Here is a 15287-nt window from a genome sequence, read left to right as displayed (position 1 = left end):
CCATAGAGGCCCTCTGTGCAGATCGAGCCAACTCGAAGGCACCAGACCAAGCCAAGCTGGAGTAGAGGGTAGTCGGGCGGGACCCTCAGGAGGTCGTGGCCACCATGGGACTAACTCAGAACCCGAACGCCTAGTAGAAGACCTTCGCAACAAGATCAACGCCGGTCGCGACGCTTGTACCATCGTTGACGGACGGCGCCACGAACGTGAGAAAGAAGTCGAGCACCTAGGGGATGATTCTGATGGGTTTCCCACCTTCTCCAGATATGCGAGGAGGACAATTCTACCCAAAAAATTCAAACCTCTGGTATCACCAAGTACAATGGCAAGCAAGATCCAGTCTAATGGCTCCAGTGCTACTCATTGTCAATACAAGCAACTGGAGGAAACGAGACACCAAAGTCATCTACTTCCCCATCTGTACGGAGGCAGCACCACTCACATGGCTAAAATCATTGGATAAGAACTCCATCGACATGTGGAAGGACCTCAAGGTGGCGTTCACCAACAACTACGCAGGGGCAATGCAGCGTCCTGACAACAGGATTGACTTGTCTCAAGTTAAACAACAAGAAGGTGAGACCCTGCGGAGTTATTTACGCCGCTTCTTCAACAAGAAGGCCACAATCACGGACATCACGAAGCGCAATGTTATATATTGCTTCCAGAACGGCCTCCACGACCGTCGAATGTTCAAGACTTCGGTATAAGATGCCCTGCTGATATCAAATCTCTCAAGATCATGGTACGAGTACGGGCAGATGAAGAAGATAGGGAGATTGAAAGGTTCGAGTCCAATCACAACAAGGACCAGAACAACAATAATCAGAACAATGGCCAACACAATGACAAGACCCGCAACGATCATCCTAACAATGATAACCGAAATAATTACTCGGGAGGTCACAACCGCAAGCGAAAGCTAGAATATTGTCACGGCAATGTCATAGTCTTCCAATAAAAGTGGCGGCATCAATCAAGATAGGACCTCGTTCAACGAGCTCCTGAAAAAACAATGCACATGGCACCCGTACCACAAGCACTGTGTGACAGATTGTTTCAATCTACGCCGAGTCATGAAAGACCAGTCAGGAACCATCTGGCACTAAAGACAAGGGCAAGACCAAGGAAAACGAAGATGATGGTGACAATGGCAAATTGCAGAACCCATCCAGCACCATCAACGCCATCTTTGGCAGCACACCGGGTACTACTACTAAGCGGTCTCAGAAGCTCGCCCTTCGAGAGATTATGTCCATTGAACCTGCGACACCAACGTTCCTCAAATGGTCTGAGGTGCCAATACCTTCTCCAGGAAGAACCAATGGATTAGTTTCTTAGACCCAGGACAGTATCCCCTCATCCTGGATCCAGCTGTCACTGGCTCCAGACTCATCAAAGTACTCATTGATGCTGGTAGCGGTCTTAACGTAATATTCGCCAAGACACTGGAAAAGATGGGCCTCGACATCACCAATATGCTCACCCCAACAAACTCTCTATTCTATGGGATCGTCCCCGGCAACGCAGCTGTACCCCTTGGACAGGTGGTTTTGCCAATAACCTTTTGGGATCAAAGAACACTATCGGACAGAATACATCTGGTTCGAGGTAGCGGATTTCAAAATATCGTACCACGCTATTCTTGGAAGACCAGCATTAGCCAAATTCATGGCCATCCCGCACTACGTGTACTTATTACTCAAGATGTTGGGACCCAAGGGAGTACTCTCTCTACGAAGAGACTTGAAGAGGTCATATGACTGCGACACAGAAACCGTTGAGCTAGCAGCAACTATCCAAGTACCAAACTCAATGATACAAGTCTTCACTGCATCCAAGAAATTGTCCCCATCAGAACTTGAGATCCTAGAAAAGAAGTCGGGAGTAACCAAGGTCAAGCCGGCAAGCGAAGTAGACGTCAAAGCCATTAACCTTGAGACTGGTAATAGCTCCAAGACAACCCTGATTGGTACAGGGCTGGAGCGCTCGTCGGCTTCTTTCGGTCCAACCGAGACATCTTCGCGTGGAAACCAGCACACATGCCGGGGGTGCCTAGGGAGTTAATCGAGCACTCACTAAACGTGAATCTAAGGGGGTGTTTGGGAGCACTCCACTCCACAAAAAATTGCTTCACTCCACCAACTCCGAAAATTTCGTAGCCAAACACGTCTAGCTCCAGCAACTCCGGCTCCAGGAGAAAAAGGTGGAGCAGGGGGTAGATCCACGTTTTTTTGGAGTACCTCAAGAGGTGCTTCAAAAACCCCCTGTACAGACCTCCTCGTGGAGTTGGTGGGTATTTACCCACCATTGCCACTCGTTACACAGTCCGGTTCGCGAAACATAAAACTCCCATCGCCCGTTCCACCCGCCCGCCGCACCACCCGCCCGACGCCCGACGCGCCACCCGGGGCGAGCTCCCCCGCGGCGGCGCGACCGGGGCGTAGGCCGGGCCATGTCCATCTTCTGGTAGGTGCCGCAGTACGTAGAAGAGAAGAGAAGAGGAGAGGAGAGGAGAGAGAGGAAGAAGAGAGGAGAAAATAGAAGAGTATGACATGTGGGTCCGTTAACAAAGGGTAAAATAGACCATTCACCATGAGTGCTCACGTTTTTGGAGCTGGAGCACTGCCATCAGCCAAACACGTGCAGGAGCTCTATGTTTTTTTGGAGATGGTGGAGTGAAGCTAGGAAAGTGTGGAGCTAATGGAGTGGAGCTGATTTTTCTGGAGTAGAGTGCTCCTAAATAGGCCCTAAAAGCTATAAAAAAGGCAACGCTTACGTGATTCGCTCAAGATAGAAGGTAAGCCATAAAGAAAGAACTGGCCAAACTACTCGCGATGATCTTCATAAAAAAAGTCTATTATCGAGAGTGGCTTACTAACCCCGTTTTGATACGAAAGAAAAATAACAATGATTGAAGAACGTGTATCGACTACACAGATCTCAACAAGCACTGACAAAGGATCCTTTCGGGCGTAGCACGTCACGCGAGACGGAGAGGAAGACGAAGCACGTCGGGCATCGCGAGCGCTCGGAAGAAGATAAACAGGAAGGTGCACGGATCCTGACCGTTGGATCAATATCCAATGGGCAATGGCCACGAGTGGTGATCGATAGAAAACAAGTTTTCAATCGATTGCTAACTAGACACACCCGAACCTTAAAGTTCATTTCCAGCCCTTTTCTCAAGTCTGAACCTTTAAATTCTTTTCCATGGAGTTGGTGTTGATCCAGTTTCTGAACCATGCCACGAGTAGCCATCCCTCTTCCTGAACATTTGGACAAGTACTGACAAACCTAGCCAGAATGACGCAGCGGCATGCCAGGTGTAACGGACCACGTCCGCGTGCTGCAAAATGTTCTTCCGGTGACACAAGATGCCAAGCTTGCAAGTCCCAACTTCTCGTCTAGGCGCAGACCTCACGGCGCCATGCACACCGCCACGTACGCGGCCACCGGTGACTTAGTGGTGCCCCGTCTTCGCACCCACCTCCACTGACCCTGCTACCTTCAAGGTTGAAGCCAAACCGCATTAACCCAGCCAACTGCTTCGTTCTGGAGCGCCAGACAAGGAGTTTTTGCTTTCCCATTTCGCATCACGTCGCAGCTCAGCGATCGATCCGGCTCCGCCTTCCGACCATGGTGAAGCTCGCCACGGCCAGGGAGGCGCGCCTGTACGGGCCGGCGCTGGCGGTGCGCCGGTGGGAGTACATCAACGCGGGGGTGTACGCGTTCGCCGCGCTGCTCCTGTCGGCGGGGCTCGCGGCGCTGTCCGCTGGCGGCGCGGCCAGGGCGGGGCTCGCCGTGGCCGCCGCGGCGCTGGCGGCAGTGGCCGCCGTGAACGCGCACGACCTCGCGGCGCACCTCGCCGGCGTCGACTGGCGCGTAGGGCTGGCGCGGTACGACGCCCAGCTCGGGCTCGTGGAGTTCCTCGTGCCGGCGCTGCACGCAGCGGGGTGCGCCCTCGCCGTCGCCGGCCTGGCGCTGCTGGTCTCCCAGGTACGCGCACGAGCTATTCTTTCCGTCATCATAGATCAGACACGGTGATTCCTCCTCTGTCACGTTGATCAATATCATTTGTTGAACACGCACAGGGCGAGGGGGCAGGGTACAGCTACGGGCGGGAGAAGCACGCGGCGAACATGCTGCTCGCGGCGGCGCTGCTGTGGCTGTTGGGCTCGGTGCTCAACTCGTGCCAGGTGTACGAGCGCGCCGACGGCCGGGCGCAGCTGCTGCAGTCGAGCGTGCAGATGCCCATGCTGCTGGGGAGCCTGCTGTTCCTGGTTGCCGCCGTCCTGAACCGCCGCCGCGTCTCCGGCAGCTGGCGCCATGAGCCAGCCATCCTAGTGGTAAGCCGCCTGATCTGACCGCCGCACCCACGAGCGGAGTGGGTACCATTACCGACGGCCGCGCGCGACTGACCGTGACCGGCTGATCTGGGCGTGCCGTGCGTTTTTGCGTTGGGATGCAGGGGCGGAGCTGGGCGTGGCTGTGCCTGCTGGGGAGCCTGCTGTGGCTGGCGGCGGCGCTGCTGAACGTGCTCAAGGTGTTCATGATGCACCAGAGCGACGCGCTGCGGCTGGAGAAGCTCCGTGGCGGCGCGCAGGAGCGGCTCAGCCGCGACCGTGAGGGCCGCGTGCCGCTCAACTGGGAGGAGGCCGCAAGGAGGAGGGCGCTCCCCACCGAGCTCCGCTGATCCTCGCGCCGTCACGCGCGCGCCCGCGCCACCGGTACCGCTCGTCGCCGAACCATTTGCGTCAGCCTAGCTAGCCGTAGTGGTACATCAGGGCCGTAACAACTTTTCCCGTGCTGTAAAAAAAAAGGTTGTGGAAAAAACGAGCCAAATAAATTGTTTGGGCCCGTCCGTGCTGGCATATGCAGTTTTGGGCCTTTTGCTTAATCTTTTGGCCCATCAAAGAAAACTTGAGGGAGGTTAACCGAAAAGGCAACAAACAAACAAACAAAATCACATGCAAGATAATCTATGGTTTGTTACCGTAAATGCCGATGACGCCGATCCATGCAACCGACGTCTGGAGCGCCGGCCGTCCGGCACGGCAGCGCACGTATACGCATGCTGCCGCTGCACCCTCGCCGGCGCTGGTGATCACGCTGCACTTCAGCCCGCGACCTCGATGGTGCGGAAAGGCAGGAAGAAGCGCCAAGGGCATTCCTCTCCTCTGGAATGCCTTCCCAAGTCGGAGTGCTGCCGCATAGGTGAGCCTCTTGCCCGCGCCGCCAGCCATCCTCCTCCCAAGTCCCAACCAAGCTGGAAGGGGCATGTGAATCTGATCTACGGCTGACTACACTTATATCTGAATGGGCGATTGCCTGATAAGTTTGCTTGACTTCTGTGTTCGCAGTTGACGAGCTGGGGAACCATGGTCTGATCTTACTGCTGTTCGAGACGCCCTCTGGCTTTGCTGTTTTCAGATGTGATGGCGTCCAACTGTTTCCTACCAAACGCCATGGAGGTACTTGCTCATCCTTCCGTCCTTCTACAGATGTCGTCCTTGCTTGCCCGGTTGATCGATCTTTGCCTTGTCATTAACATAATTTTTCTGGATTCCCCTGTAGAACATCTGGGCGAAACTTTATCAAGGATTATATGTTGGATATATAAGCACTTTTAGTTTTAATTTAATCCAGAAATAAATCATGAATACGATGAACAGACAGCAGATTAAACTAGACATGTCTACGCAAGATCTAGACAAGTCTATCATTGCAAATAGAATCACACATTCTACCATACTATCCAGTGCTATCAGACTGCAACAGATCATAATAGCTAGTATGGAAGACATAATTTGAGTTAAGAGATCGTACGTTTCTTTCTTGATGAAGACCGGCTCCTGGACGACTACTGGGTACAGCAGCCGACGACGATCAGCAGCCTGACGTTGTTTGCAACGGCGAGTGAGGCCCGAGCGACGAAGAGGTAGACGAGTCGTGGTGAAGGAGTCGACGAAGAACTTGACGAAGCGGAGGAAACGATCGAGCAGTCGCACAGAGCGCTTCCCAAAAACCTTATTCGCCCTCTCCCGGTGCAGGATCGCTGAAGACGACGGTTCCGGAGACCTGCTCTCCCAATCGCCGGTGCACGCCGACAATCGGGATGGAGTAGACTACGGTGGCGGCGCAGCAGCGAGAGGAGGCAAAAACCCTAGCTCGAATAGTTCTATTTTTGGTAGAGGCCGGTAGGTCGCATATATAGGAGAGCCCACGATTCTCACGTCGCAATCGTGATCTAAACCGGTTAGGATTCCATATATCTCGCTGACTTAAAGACCAAGTAACCAAAAAAATAAAACGGTAAAAGGAAGCTGCGCCCCCGCAAGGCGAGGGGCCGGATTTCGGCGGACCATTCATGCAGGTGCCGCGCGACTGCGCCCTTCGCCCCGTCGAGGCGTGGCGAGCGAGCGCGCGCGTGTGGAGCTCTTCTTTCCTCCCCACACACATAGCTTGGAGGAGTGGAGACAACTTCCATATTTAAGTTGGTCATCCCTCCCCTCCACTAGCAATGTGGGACTAAAGACTTGCACCACTCCACCTCTTGCCCACATGAGCCTTTGAGATTTATTTGAAATTCTGAAGTTCCTTACGAGCTAGGCCCATTATTTCAACATTATATGGCAACAGACGTCACAGTACACCTTTCTTTCCTTCATATCCGTGCCGTTGTTGCTTGTGCCCAATTAAACAGAAGTGTGATTTGCATCCTTATTATTGCCATTTTGTTCCTTTTGTGTGTATTCTTTTGGATTGAGGGGAGGTATAAGAATACAAAGTGGTTGACCAAAGACTAGTTTGGTAATACTTTAAGAGACTTCAAACTCTTTACCATGATTCTGTTTGCAAAGCATGTAGAGTGTGATGCTGTTGCAGTCATGTTCGAAAACAATTTTCATGAAAGGTCATCATGTGAGCAGATTTATAGATAATCATTTGGCCTAGGTAAGCTCTAGGCCTATACGGTCCTACTACCAAAAAGGACCACTATGGTCCAGATCAAGTTGTGCCTACCCAACTTGCTTGGGACTGAAAGGCTATGTTGTTATTGTTGTATGGCCTAGATCAAGTTGTGCACTTGGCTGAAGCGAGATCTCTCCCTTTGGCATGAGAACTGCCTACCTAGCATACCATATCTCAACGGATTGGTGTAATTTTTCTACCGTATGTTTAGAACATGAACTTATTTTAATTACAATGCGAGAAAATGAGAACTTAAACAAGACTATATCTTAGGCATACCTACTGAACTGACCCCTACTCATGATTTAGAGACATTGCATAATGTTGAGTAATTGTTTTTACATTAACAATATGCTCATCCGTTATCCTGATCAGGTCATTTCGCTGAAAGAATTCAAGACTTCAAACAAGGCCAACGTATTTAATCATACTGGTGTCAACAAGGAACTTGCTGAAATGATCCACAACTGGCACATCCCTGGTCAACTGCTAGCTGTTGGAAAGCCTGAGCACAAAACAATCATTGAATCAAAGTTGGTCAGTATCAATGAGCTCCCTTCTTTGCTTATCGGTGAATGATTTGAGCAATAATTTTGCTACTCCTTTTTTGCAGAAAATACCCTGCCTGTATAATGATGCTGTATTGGAAATCATGTGGGGCATAAAAAATCTCATGAAGAGTTTAGTGCCTCGTACGTGAAGATTCTGAGCTGAGCAAGGAAGACCGCCTTCACATGAGTTACGGGATGAAAACCATCCTGAATCGTCATGGCTTTGATGTCACACCAGAGATGGTGCGACCACCTTCTGCTTTCCCTTAACATGAATACTTCGTGCATTATTGCTCCCTGTCATCTACTGTTATGTTTTTCAATATTTTTGCACTTTGAGCCCTTAATTGCCACTGATCAAAGTTTTTTACGCAATATTCTTGTAGATAATTTTTTTGGTTTTACATTTTTCTGTTAAAGTGGTAATGCAACACTCTTTGTACCCAGGTTAATGAAATATTATCGAATATGCATGTATCTTGTATGATTGTGAGTTATGTGAGACCAAGCATTCCGAATTCTTGACTAGTTGCGGTGAGTGCCAAGAGAGATCTGACATAGAATTTGAGGGATCTGACATAGAATTTGAGGGATGGAGTCTGATGAAACTTGCAACAGCTTCCAAGATTTTATGTATTCATGAGGATGACATAGCAAATGATGATCCGGAACTGGTAAACCATAATATTTTTGTCAATTTGTTAATTCTCAGGTTCTTTGCTGCACATTTAATGGAAACCAAGTAATGGGCCGATGCTTGTTTATTTCAGAACTTCTCAGAAGATGAGCTATTGAAGCTGAAGAATGATGGGTCCGAATATGATGGTATACTTCTGAAGCGAACCTGCGTGTCAGTCTACAGAGAGATGGTTTCTGCCCGTGAAGTTATGGCTGATGCGAAAATAAATTTGAAATTATTGATCACGAAGGCTAAGGAACCATATAAAGTTAATCCTGAGAGTTCTAAAGCTGCTGTGAAGCAAGAAATGACTGAGAGTTCCAAAGCTGCCGTGAAGCAAGAAATGCCTGAGTTCTAAAGCTGCCGTGAAGCAAGAAATGCCTGAGAATTCTGAAGCTGCCGTGAAGCAAGACCATCACTGGTCTGAGTAACGGGCATTTGATGCAGAAGTCAGTTGCTTCCTACCTTACAATGAGATGCAGCCATGCAGGAGGGATTAAGGCGTGCGAATGTTTCAAGCCTTAGTTAACATGTCGAGTGAAAAAATCTACTTGATTGTAGGTCCTGTTCTCTATAGTTCTGATTCAAACTGAAATGGTTCAATGGGTAATATATGCATGGTTTAATTACTCGTTAGTTCTATTAGTTGGTGACTTCGGCCACGAACACCATATGGAGTATTGGTTAAGCTAAAGGTGCAGCAGTATGCGATTTCTTCAAACATTGATGTAAGATAAAGGTGCGGCTGTTACGTTGTGTTCAGCTTCAGCTTCGAGCCTTCAAAACATCGTGCAAGAAGCGACCCGGGCAGGCCGAGTCATATGGGCCGGCCCATTTTAAATTACATTTCCTTTCTCAGATATTTCACCCCCCCTTATCCGCACTGCACAGCAAATCAATCGTCTTCCTTTTCCAGTTCCCCTTCCAAAGCACACTGCAATGGCCGCGCAAGCCATCTCCCTCTCGCTCCCCACGCCGCCAACCCACCACCACCACGCCCCACCACACCATGCGAGACCTCCGCCTCCGCCGCTCCAGCACGCCCGCGCTCCGCCCCCTCACCTCCACAAAGCCAGCTCCCTCTCCGAGGCGCTGCGAGGCGTGGATTCCTTCCGCGACGGGCGGCTCCTGGTCTCCCTTCTGCGACAGTGCGCCGAGCTCCTCCACGGCGACCAGGACGCCGAATGCGTCTCCGTGGTCCGGCGGCTCGCGCCGCAACTGCACTCGCTGGCCGTCCGTGCGGACCGAGCGCGGGACCCGCACGTCGCTTGCGCGCTCGTCGATCTCCTCGCGCGGCTTGGTCGGGGGGCGTCGAGCCGCCGGCTGCTCGAGGAGGCGTCGGATGCGGAGGACGGAAAGGACGCGGTGCTGTGGAACAAGCACGTCGCCATGCTGGCCGAGGCGGAGGAGTGGGGCGAGGCGATCGACGTGTTCGGGGAGATGCAGGCGCGCGGGGTGCCCGCCGACGGGTACGCGTGCGCGCGGGTGCTCCACGCGTGCGGCCGCGCGGGGGCGCTGCGCCAGGGGAGGGCCGTGCACGCGCACGCCGTCAAGGCGGGGCACGTCGACGCACACACGCTCGTGCCCGGGTTCCTCGCCGGCATGTACGCCGAGAACGTGGACGTGGCCGCGGCCACGCGGGTGCTCGAGACGACGGAGGCCGCGGCGGTCGCGTGGAACGCGGTGCTCGCGTGCTGCGCGCGGCTCGGGCTCGTCGACGACGCGCTGGAGCTCGCGGAGCGCATGGCTAGATCGGGGCCAGAGCCCAGCTTGGCGACATGGAACACCGTGCTGTCCGGCTGCTCGCGGCACGGGCGGGACCGGGAAGCATTTGGCGTTGTCCGGAGCATCCTGGAGCAAGGGCTGCTGCCGGACTCCAGCACTATGTCGAGCCTTCTCAAGTCTGTGGCCAACTTGGGGCAGCTTGCACACGGCATGGAAGCCCATTGCTTCTTTCTGAGGCACCAGCTCGAGGCGGACGTGTACACTGGGACGGCTTTTGTTGACATGTACGCCAAGTGTGGCCGCCTTGATTACGCCAAGAAGGTGTTCGATGCGCTGGAGCTTAGAAACATGACCACATGGAACTCGCTGGTTGCAGGCTACGCAAACGCCGGTCAGTTTGACAATTCGCTGAAGCTTGTGGAAGAGATGAAGATGAATAGGCTTGATCCAGATATAACCACTTGGAACAGCCTGATCACCGGTTACTCAATGAACGGGCTGAGTTCGCAGGCTGTGCTGCTGCTCCGGCAGGTCAAGGCAATCGGTTTGACTCCCAATGTGGTTTCTTGGACTTCACTGATCTCGGGGAGCTGCAATAATGGGGACTATGAAGATTCGTTCTACTTCTTCAATGAGATGCAGAAGGACGATGTCCAGCCCAGTTTAGTTACCATGTCGGTCTTGCTGCGGGCTTGTGCAGGACTTGCTCTGCTAAAGAAAGGCAAGGAGCTGCACAGTTTTGCACTGAGAAGAGCCTATGATTATGATATGGTTGTTAGAACAGCACTAATTGACATGTACTCAAAGGCAGGAAGCTTAACAAGTGCAAAGCGGATATTTGAAAGGATTCAGAAGAATAATTTGGTGTCTTGCAATGCGATGTTGACTGGGCTGGCGGTCCATGGGCATGGCCGTGAGGCAATAGAGCTGTTCCACGACATGTGTAATTCGGGATTGAAGCCAGACAGTATAACCTTCACTGCACTGCTTACTGCTTGCAGATCAATGGAGTTGATTACTGAAGGGTGGGAGTATTTTGATAGCATGGAAAGCAGATATGGTGTGACACCTACAGTCGAGAACTATGCCTGCATGGTCGACCTGTTGTCAAGGTGCGGTTACCTGGATGAAGCAATGGACTTCATTAAGAAGTCACCATTCAAGTCAGCAGCAAGCTTATGGGGAGCCCTTCTAACAGGTTGCACAGTACATGGAAATCTTGCTCTTGCTGAAGTGGCTGCAAGAAAATTGTTCAAACTAGAGCCATACAATTCAGCCAACTACTTGCAGATGGTGAGCTTGTATGAACAAGAACAGATGTTTGATGAAGCTGAGAGCCTCAAGTATGTAATGAAAGCAAGATCACTGAATACTCGGCCTGGATGGAGCTGGATACAGATTGAACAAAGTATCCATGTATTTGAAGTTGAGGGGAAGCCACATCCAGATACTGCAGAGATATATGAAGAGCTGATTCGTTTGGTTTTTCAGATCAGAAAGGCAGGATATGTGCCAGACACCAGCTGCATAGTATATAACGTACCAGAAGAAGAAAAGGAGAAGCTACTGCTTAGCCATACTGAGAAGCTAGCTATCACTTATGGGTTAATCCATTCAGATACAAGCCAGGCACCCATCAGGGTGATCAAGAACACCAGGATGTGCAATGACTGCCACGAGGTGGCCAAGCATATCTCTGCTATATGTGACCGGGAGATTATTCTTCGAGATGCCGATAGGTTTCATCATTTTACGGGTGGAAAATGCTCTTGCAATGACTGCTGGTGAATATTGAATGGCATGTCATGTAAAACGGTGGATATCCCCTGTTAATAGCAGTTTTAAGAAGTAATTCCATTCAATCAGGCCTGACGGCTGAATTGCAGGAGAGCTTTCCAAGAAACAAAGGACTGAGAGTCCCTGTGAACAAGGTAATGGACTGATGGATATGTCACGGGTCATTGTTTCTGTTACATATTCCAGTTAATCAGCAAGCATTTCTACCAAACAAAAAAGAGCAATGCTGACATCTTTATTGCTATTTGTCAGGAAAATTTATATGCCTAAGCGGCGGAACTGAGAGTAACAACATTCACTTGGGAGAAGCTGATCTAAGTTGTACAGAAACCTGTCTCAGATGTACTAGCTAGCTCTGTACATGGCGATGGTTGCACATCAAGTGCACCACCACTGACATCTCGGCATTTCCATGGCCCGATAGATGCACTGCCATAGAGCTTTACATTTGAGAGGCATATGCGACTGAAAACTGAGTTCCTGATGCCCCTTATCAGCCCAGCTTGCCGTATGTTCTGACCCCAAACATTCTTAATCGTCACACTGTGGACAACAGGAAGCACATTCGGGTTGTAGGATGTATCAGGGTGGCCACCAACGTCACCAGCAATCCTCAAACCGTATCGAGCTCCATTCAGGGTCACTTCAGAGACGGTGATGTTCCGGATGAATCCTCCCCTTCCTGAGTTGGTCTTGATATGGATCCCAACGCCCATGCTGAACAAATTCAGGTGCTCAACAAGGACGTTCTCCACGCCCCCAGAGGTTTCGCTTCCAACTGCAAAGCCAGCGAAGGGGCCGGACCCTGTTATCCTCCGGATGGTGATGCCAGAGCTTGGACGACCAAAAGCAATGCCATACTCATCCCAGCCACTCTTGATGGAAATCAAGTCATCTCCTGCAGAAATATAGGAGTCCTCGATGCAGACATTGTTGCATGAATCTGCAGTATAAGATGCACATGTAACTTCATTGTTATGCACACGCAAATTTTGCTCAGATTTACGAAGAAGAGTGAAACATCCATTACCTAGATCGATTCCATCAGTGTTTGGGGAGTCGTGCGGTGCCAACACAGTCACGTTTGCTATTACTACATTGCTGCATATGGACACATGTACAAGTGAAAAATTCATGCTCTGTTGCATATGCATAAAGTAACGCTCGTTTAGTCGTTTAGAAGGATCGCGGTTCATAACCCTTTTTCGCTGTCTGACAGAAAGGGTAGCAAACATTGGACTCAGCGTCAATATTCAGTTTATCAGATAACTATGAGTTGTGTATCGATTCTCATGCTATTTTTTGCTCAATGATTGTTCCTGAAACTACATTGCAACCTCGTAACAAGGCCCGGAACCTGTCCAGGTGCAAGCTGGAGTTCTGACGAACAGGCGAATTAAGCAAACCAATTGGACTGAAAAAATGTGGCTCCCTCTCTGTAACAGCACTACAACAGGCGAATCCTTTGGTGCTCACCTGCAGTAAACCGGGTGGATGTTCCAGAACGGCGAATCCTGGAAGACGACATTGGAGACGATCACATCGGTGGAGTACATGAGCTCCAGCAGGTGCGGCCTTGTGAAGGGCAGCGTGCGCTTCTTCCACATATCCCACCACACGCTGCCTTGCCCATCAATGGTGCCATTCTCACCTGCTCCAAAAATGCTGAACTTTTAGTATGAATCATCCTTGTATTGAGCTGCGTAGAGCTAGCCATAGAGACAGTTATCCACATTTCATGACCAGAAGGTGAAAGAGTCGCAGTCTGCGCAGAACAAGAACCTGTGATGAAGACGTCTTGGAGGCCATTGCCGTGGATTAAGCTCATGTATCTCCCACCAGGCAGCTCGCGCCCTCTTCCGTACGACGGCAACGGGTCGACCAGCGGCCAGCTAGACGTGTCCTGCTCCAAGGATGCGCAAGCTTAGCTCTCGCGTGCCTCAGCATAGCATGGCGACCCAGGGACGAGAAGGATGGAGGAAGTCAGCGGCCATGGACAGCCAGAGCTCGAGAGGTGAAGAAGGCCTACGGCCCTACCTGGGTGGCGCGGATGACGGCTCCGCGGGCGAGGAAGAGCGTCATGTGCGAGGTGAGGTTGAAAGGCCCCGTGAGCCACACCCCGGGCGGCACGTACAGCAGCGTGCCGCCCCGCGCGCCGCGGCGGCTTTCGATGCGCGCCACAGCGCGCGCGAACGCCGCCGTATTGAGCGTCTGCCCGTCCCCGCGGCCGCCGAAGCTCGCCACGGACATCCACGCCCCGCGCCGCCGCGGGGCCGGCGCGATCCCCGAGCACGTCTCCTGCGCCCCGGCCGGCGACAGCAGCAGGAGCAGCATCAGCACCACCGCCGCCGCGAGCAGGCTCCGCGGTGGCGTCGGCATCGTTTCTGGCGCGGCGCGCTCGCGCGCAGCACCAGCGTGTTAACTGCAGCGCAGTGAAGTGGAGTAAAGTGAGGTGAGGTGACAAGCAGGAGAGTACAAGGCGCAAAAGCTGCGGCGTCCCGTCTTGTAGGTGGATGGATGCGCGGCGTCGGTGTGGCGGCGCTAAATGCAGCTGTTGTTTTGCGTGCGAGCGACAAGCTCAAGCCTCCATGGATTTGGTTTGGTTGGTCGCTTGCCGTTTGGCTTTGCGCAGTTTGTGCTTCAGGGTGGCGGCACGGCAGCGTCGGCAGGAAGAGGAGGGTCATTGTGAGCTGGCATAGGCCCCATTGCTCCTGTGTCCTGTAGAAGAATTCAGAAACCAGTCGTCAGTACTCGCTACTCAGTACCCACTAGGCAGTCCACATGGTAACATGGATGCAGTCCAGGAAAGAAAAGCTCGTATGACAAATTACTAGAGGTAAAGAAAACGCTAGATCCTCTCAAAAAAAACGCTAGATGGGTAAAATGGAATGATTTAACATTTTCCTGGAGCTTTTTTTAAAACACAAACCTTTTTTCAGTAGATGATCTCTGTGATTTGATTAGGCAACATGCATGAATTACTACCTTTTTCTTTGTAAGTGCAGTGATCGTACTAACACATAAATACGGGTGGTATGAGTGTATGACGGTACATGTGGTCCAAAACCCAAATAGGAATCTTGTTCCAATCCGCTGCTGTCATTATTCAACGCCATTACTGAAACCAAATCTGCCGTGCAGCTGCCTGTCCGGACGCTCAAACGGTTGCTCAGCAAAGCAAAGCGAATTGGGAAACACCTCCTAAACTTTAGGACACGTCACATGATACTCAAATATAATCTAATTACAAAACTAATTGCACAGATGGAGTCTAATTCGCGAGACGAATCTATTAAGTCTAATTAGTCCATGATTTGACAATGTGGTGCTACAGTAACCAGTTGCTAATGATGGATTAATTAGGCTTAATAGATTCATCTCGCGAATTAGTATAGGGGTTCTGCAGTTAGTTTTATAATTAGCTCATGTTTAGTCCTTCTAATTAGCGTCCAAACATCCGATGTGACACTCCTAAAGTTTAGTACCTCGTATCCAAACACCCCCACTCACTCGCTACTCGCACCATGTGCCCGAGAACAATTACGCCTATATCTTGGCGT

General features: G+C 51.2%; 3 protein-coding genes across 3 annotated transcripts; 2 read left to right on the top strand and 1 right to left on the bottom strand.

The window, feature by feature from the left end:
- Positions 1–2458: 2458 nt before the first annotated feature.
- LOC117848672 (uncharacterized) lies at positions 2459–5650 on the top strand. Its single transcript, XM_072292657.1, has 3 exons — positions 2459–3999; positions 4095–4349; positions 4472–5650. The coding sequence occupies exons 1-3, from the start codon at positions 3640–3642 to the stop codon at positions 4694–4696; spliced, it is 840 nt and encodes a 279-aa protein (XP_072148758.1). The 5' UTR covers positions 2459–3639; the 3' UTR covers positions 4697–5650.
- Positions 5651–9100: 3450 nt separating this feature from the next.
- LOC117848670 (pentatricopeptide repeat-containing protein At4g01030, mitochondrial) lies at positions 9101–12760 on the top strand. Its single transcript, XM_034730164.2, has 2 exons — positions 9101–11861; positions 11980–12760. Exon 1 carries the CDS (start codon positions 9145–9147, stop codon positions 11716–11718), a length of 2574 nt encoding a protein of 857 aa, XP_034586055.1. The 5' UTR covers positions 9101–9144; the 3' UTR covers positions 11719–11861; positions 11980–12760.
- On the bottom strand, positions 11943–14391 carry LOC117848671 (probable polygalacturonase). The gene is made up of 5 exons (XM_034730166.2): positions 13765–14391; positions 13510–13630; positions 13204–13378; positions 12758–12828; positions 11943–12670 (listed from the first exon to the last, which is right to left on the bottom strand). The coding sequence occupies exons 1-5, from the start codon at positions 14104–14106 to the stop codon at positions 12042–12044; spliced, it is 1338 nt and encodes a 445-aa protein (XP_034586057.1). The 5' UTR covers positions 14107–14391; the 3' UTR covers positions 11943–12041.
- Between the last annotated feature and the right edge of the window lie 896 nt (positions 14392–15287).

The sequence above is a fragment of the Setaria viridis genome, chromosome 3 (assembly GCF_005286985.2).
Source record: "Setaria viridis chromosome 3, Setaria_viridis_v4.0, whole genome shotgun sequence".
In the NCBI taxonomy this organism is placed as follows: Eukaryota; Viridiplantae; Streptophyta; class Magnoliopsida; order Poales; family Poaceae; genus Setaria; species Setaria viridis.
The sequence above is the reverse complement of the archived record's forward strand: the minus strand, read 5'-3'. Positions and strand labels throughout refer to the sequence as shown.

What these genes read in the sequence shown, in the direction of transcription:
- LOC117848672 (XM_072292657.1), top strand. Translation starts at nt 3,640, where the DNA reads ATGGTGAAGCTCGCCACGGCCAGGGAGGCGCGCCTGTACGGGCCGGCG. An exon ending in TGGCGCTGCTGGTCTCCCAG is followed by an intron (nt 4,000 to 4,094) that starts GTACGCGCACGA and finishes GAACACGCACAG; the next exon opens with GGCGAGGGGGCAGGGTACAG. An exon ending in ATGAGCCAGCCATCCTAGTG is followed by an intron (nt 4,350 to 4,471) that starts GTAAGCCGCCTG and finishes GTTGGGATGCAG; the next exon opens with GGGCGGAGCTGGGCGTGGCT.
- LOC117848670 (XM_034730164.2), top strand. Translation starts at nt 9,145, where the DNA reads ATGGCCGCGCAAGCCATCTCCCTCTCGCTCCCCACGCCGCCAACCCAC.
- LOC117848671 (XM_034730166.2), bottom strand. Translation starts at nt 14,106, where the DNA reads ATGCCGACGCCACCGCGGAGCCTGCTCGCGGCGGCGGTGGTGCTGATG. An exon ending in ATCCACCCGGTTTACTGCAG is followed by an intron (nt 12,829 to 13,203) that starts GTGAGCACCAAA and finishes GTCCATATGCAG; the next exon opens with CAATGTAGTAATAGCAAACG. An exon ending in CACTGATGGAATCGATCTAG is followed by an intron (nt 12,671 to 12,757) that starts GTAATGGATGTT and finishes CTTATACTGCAG; the next exon opens with ATTCATGCAACAATGTCTGC.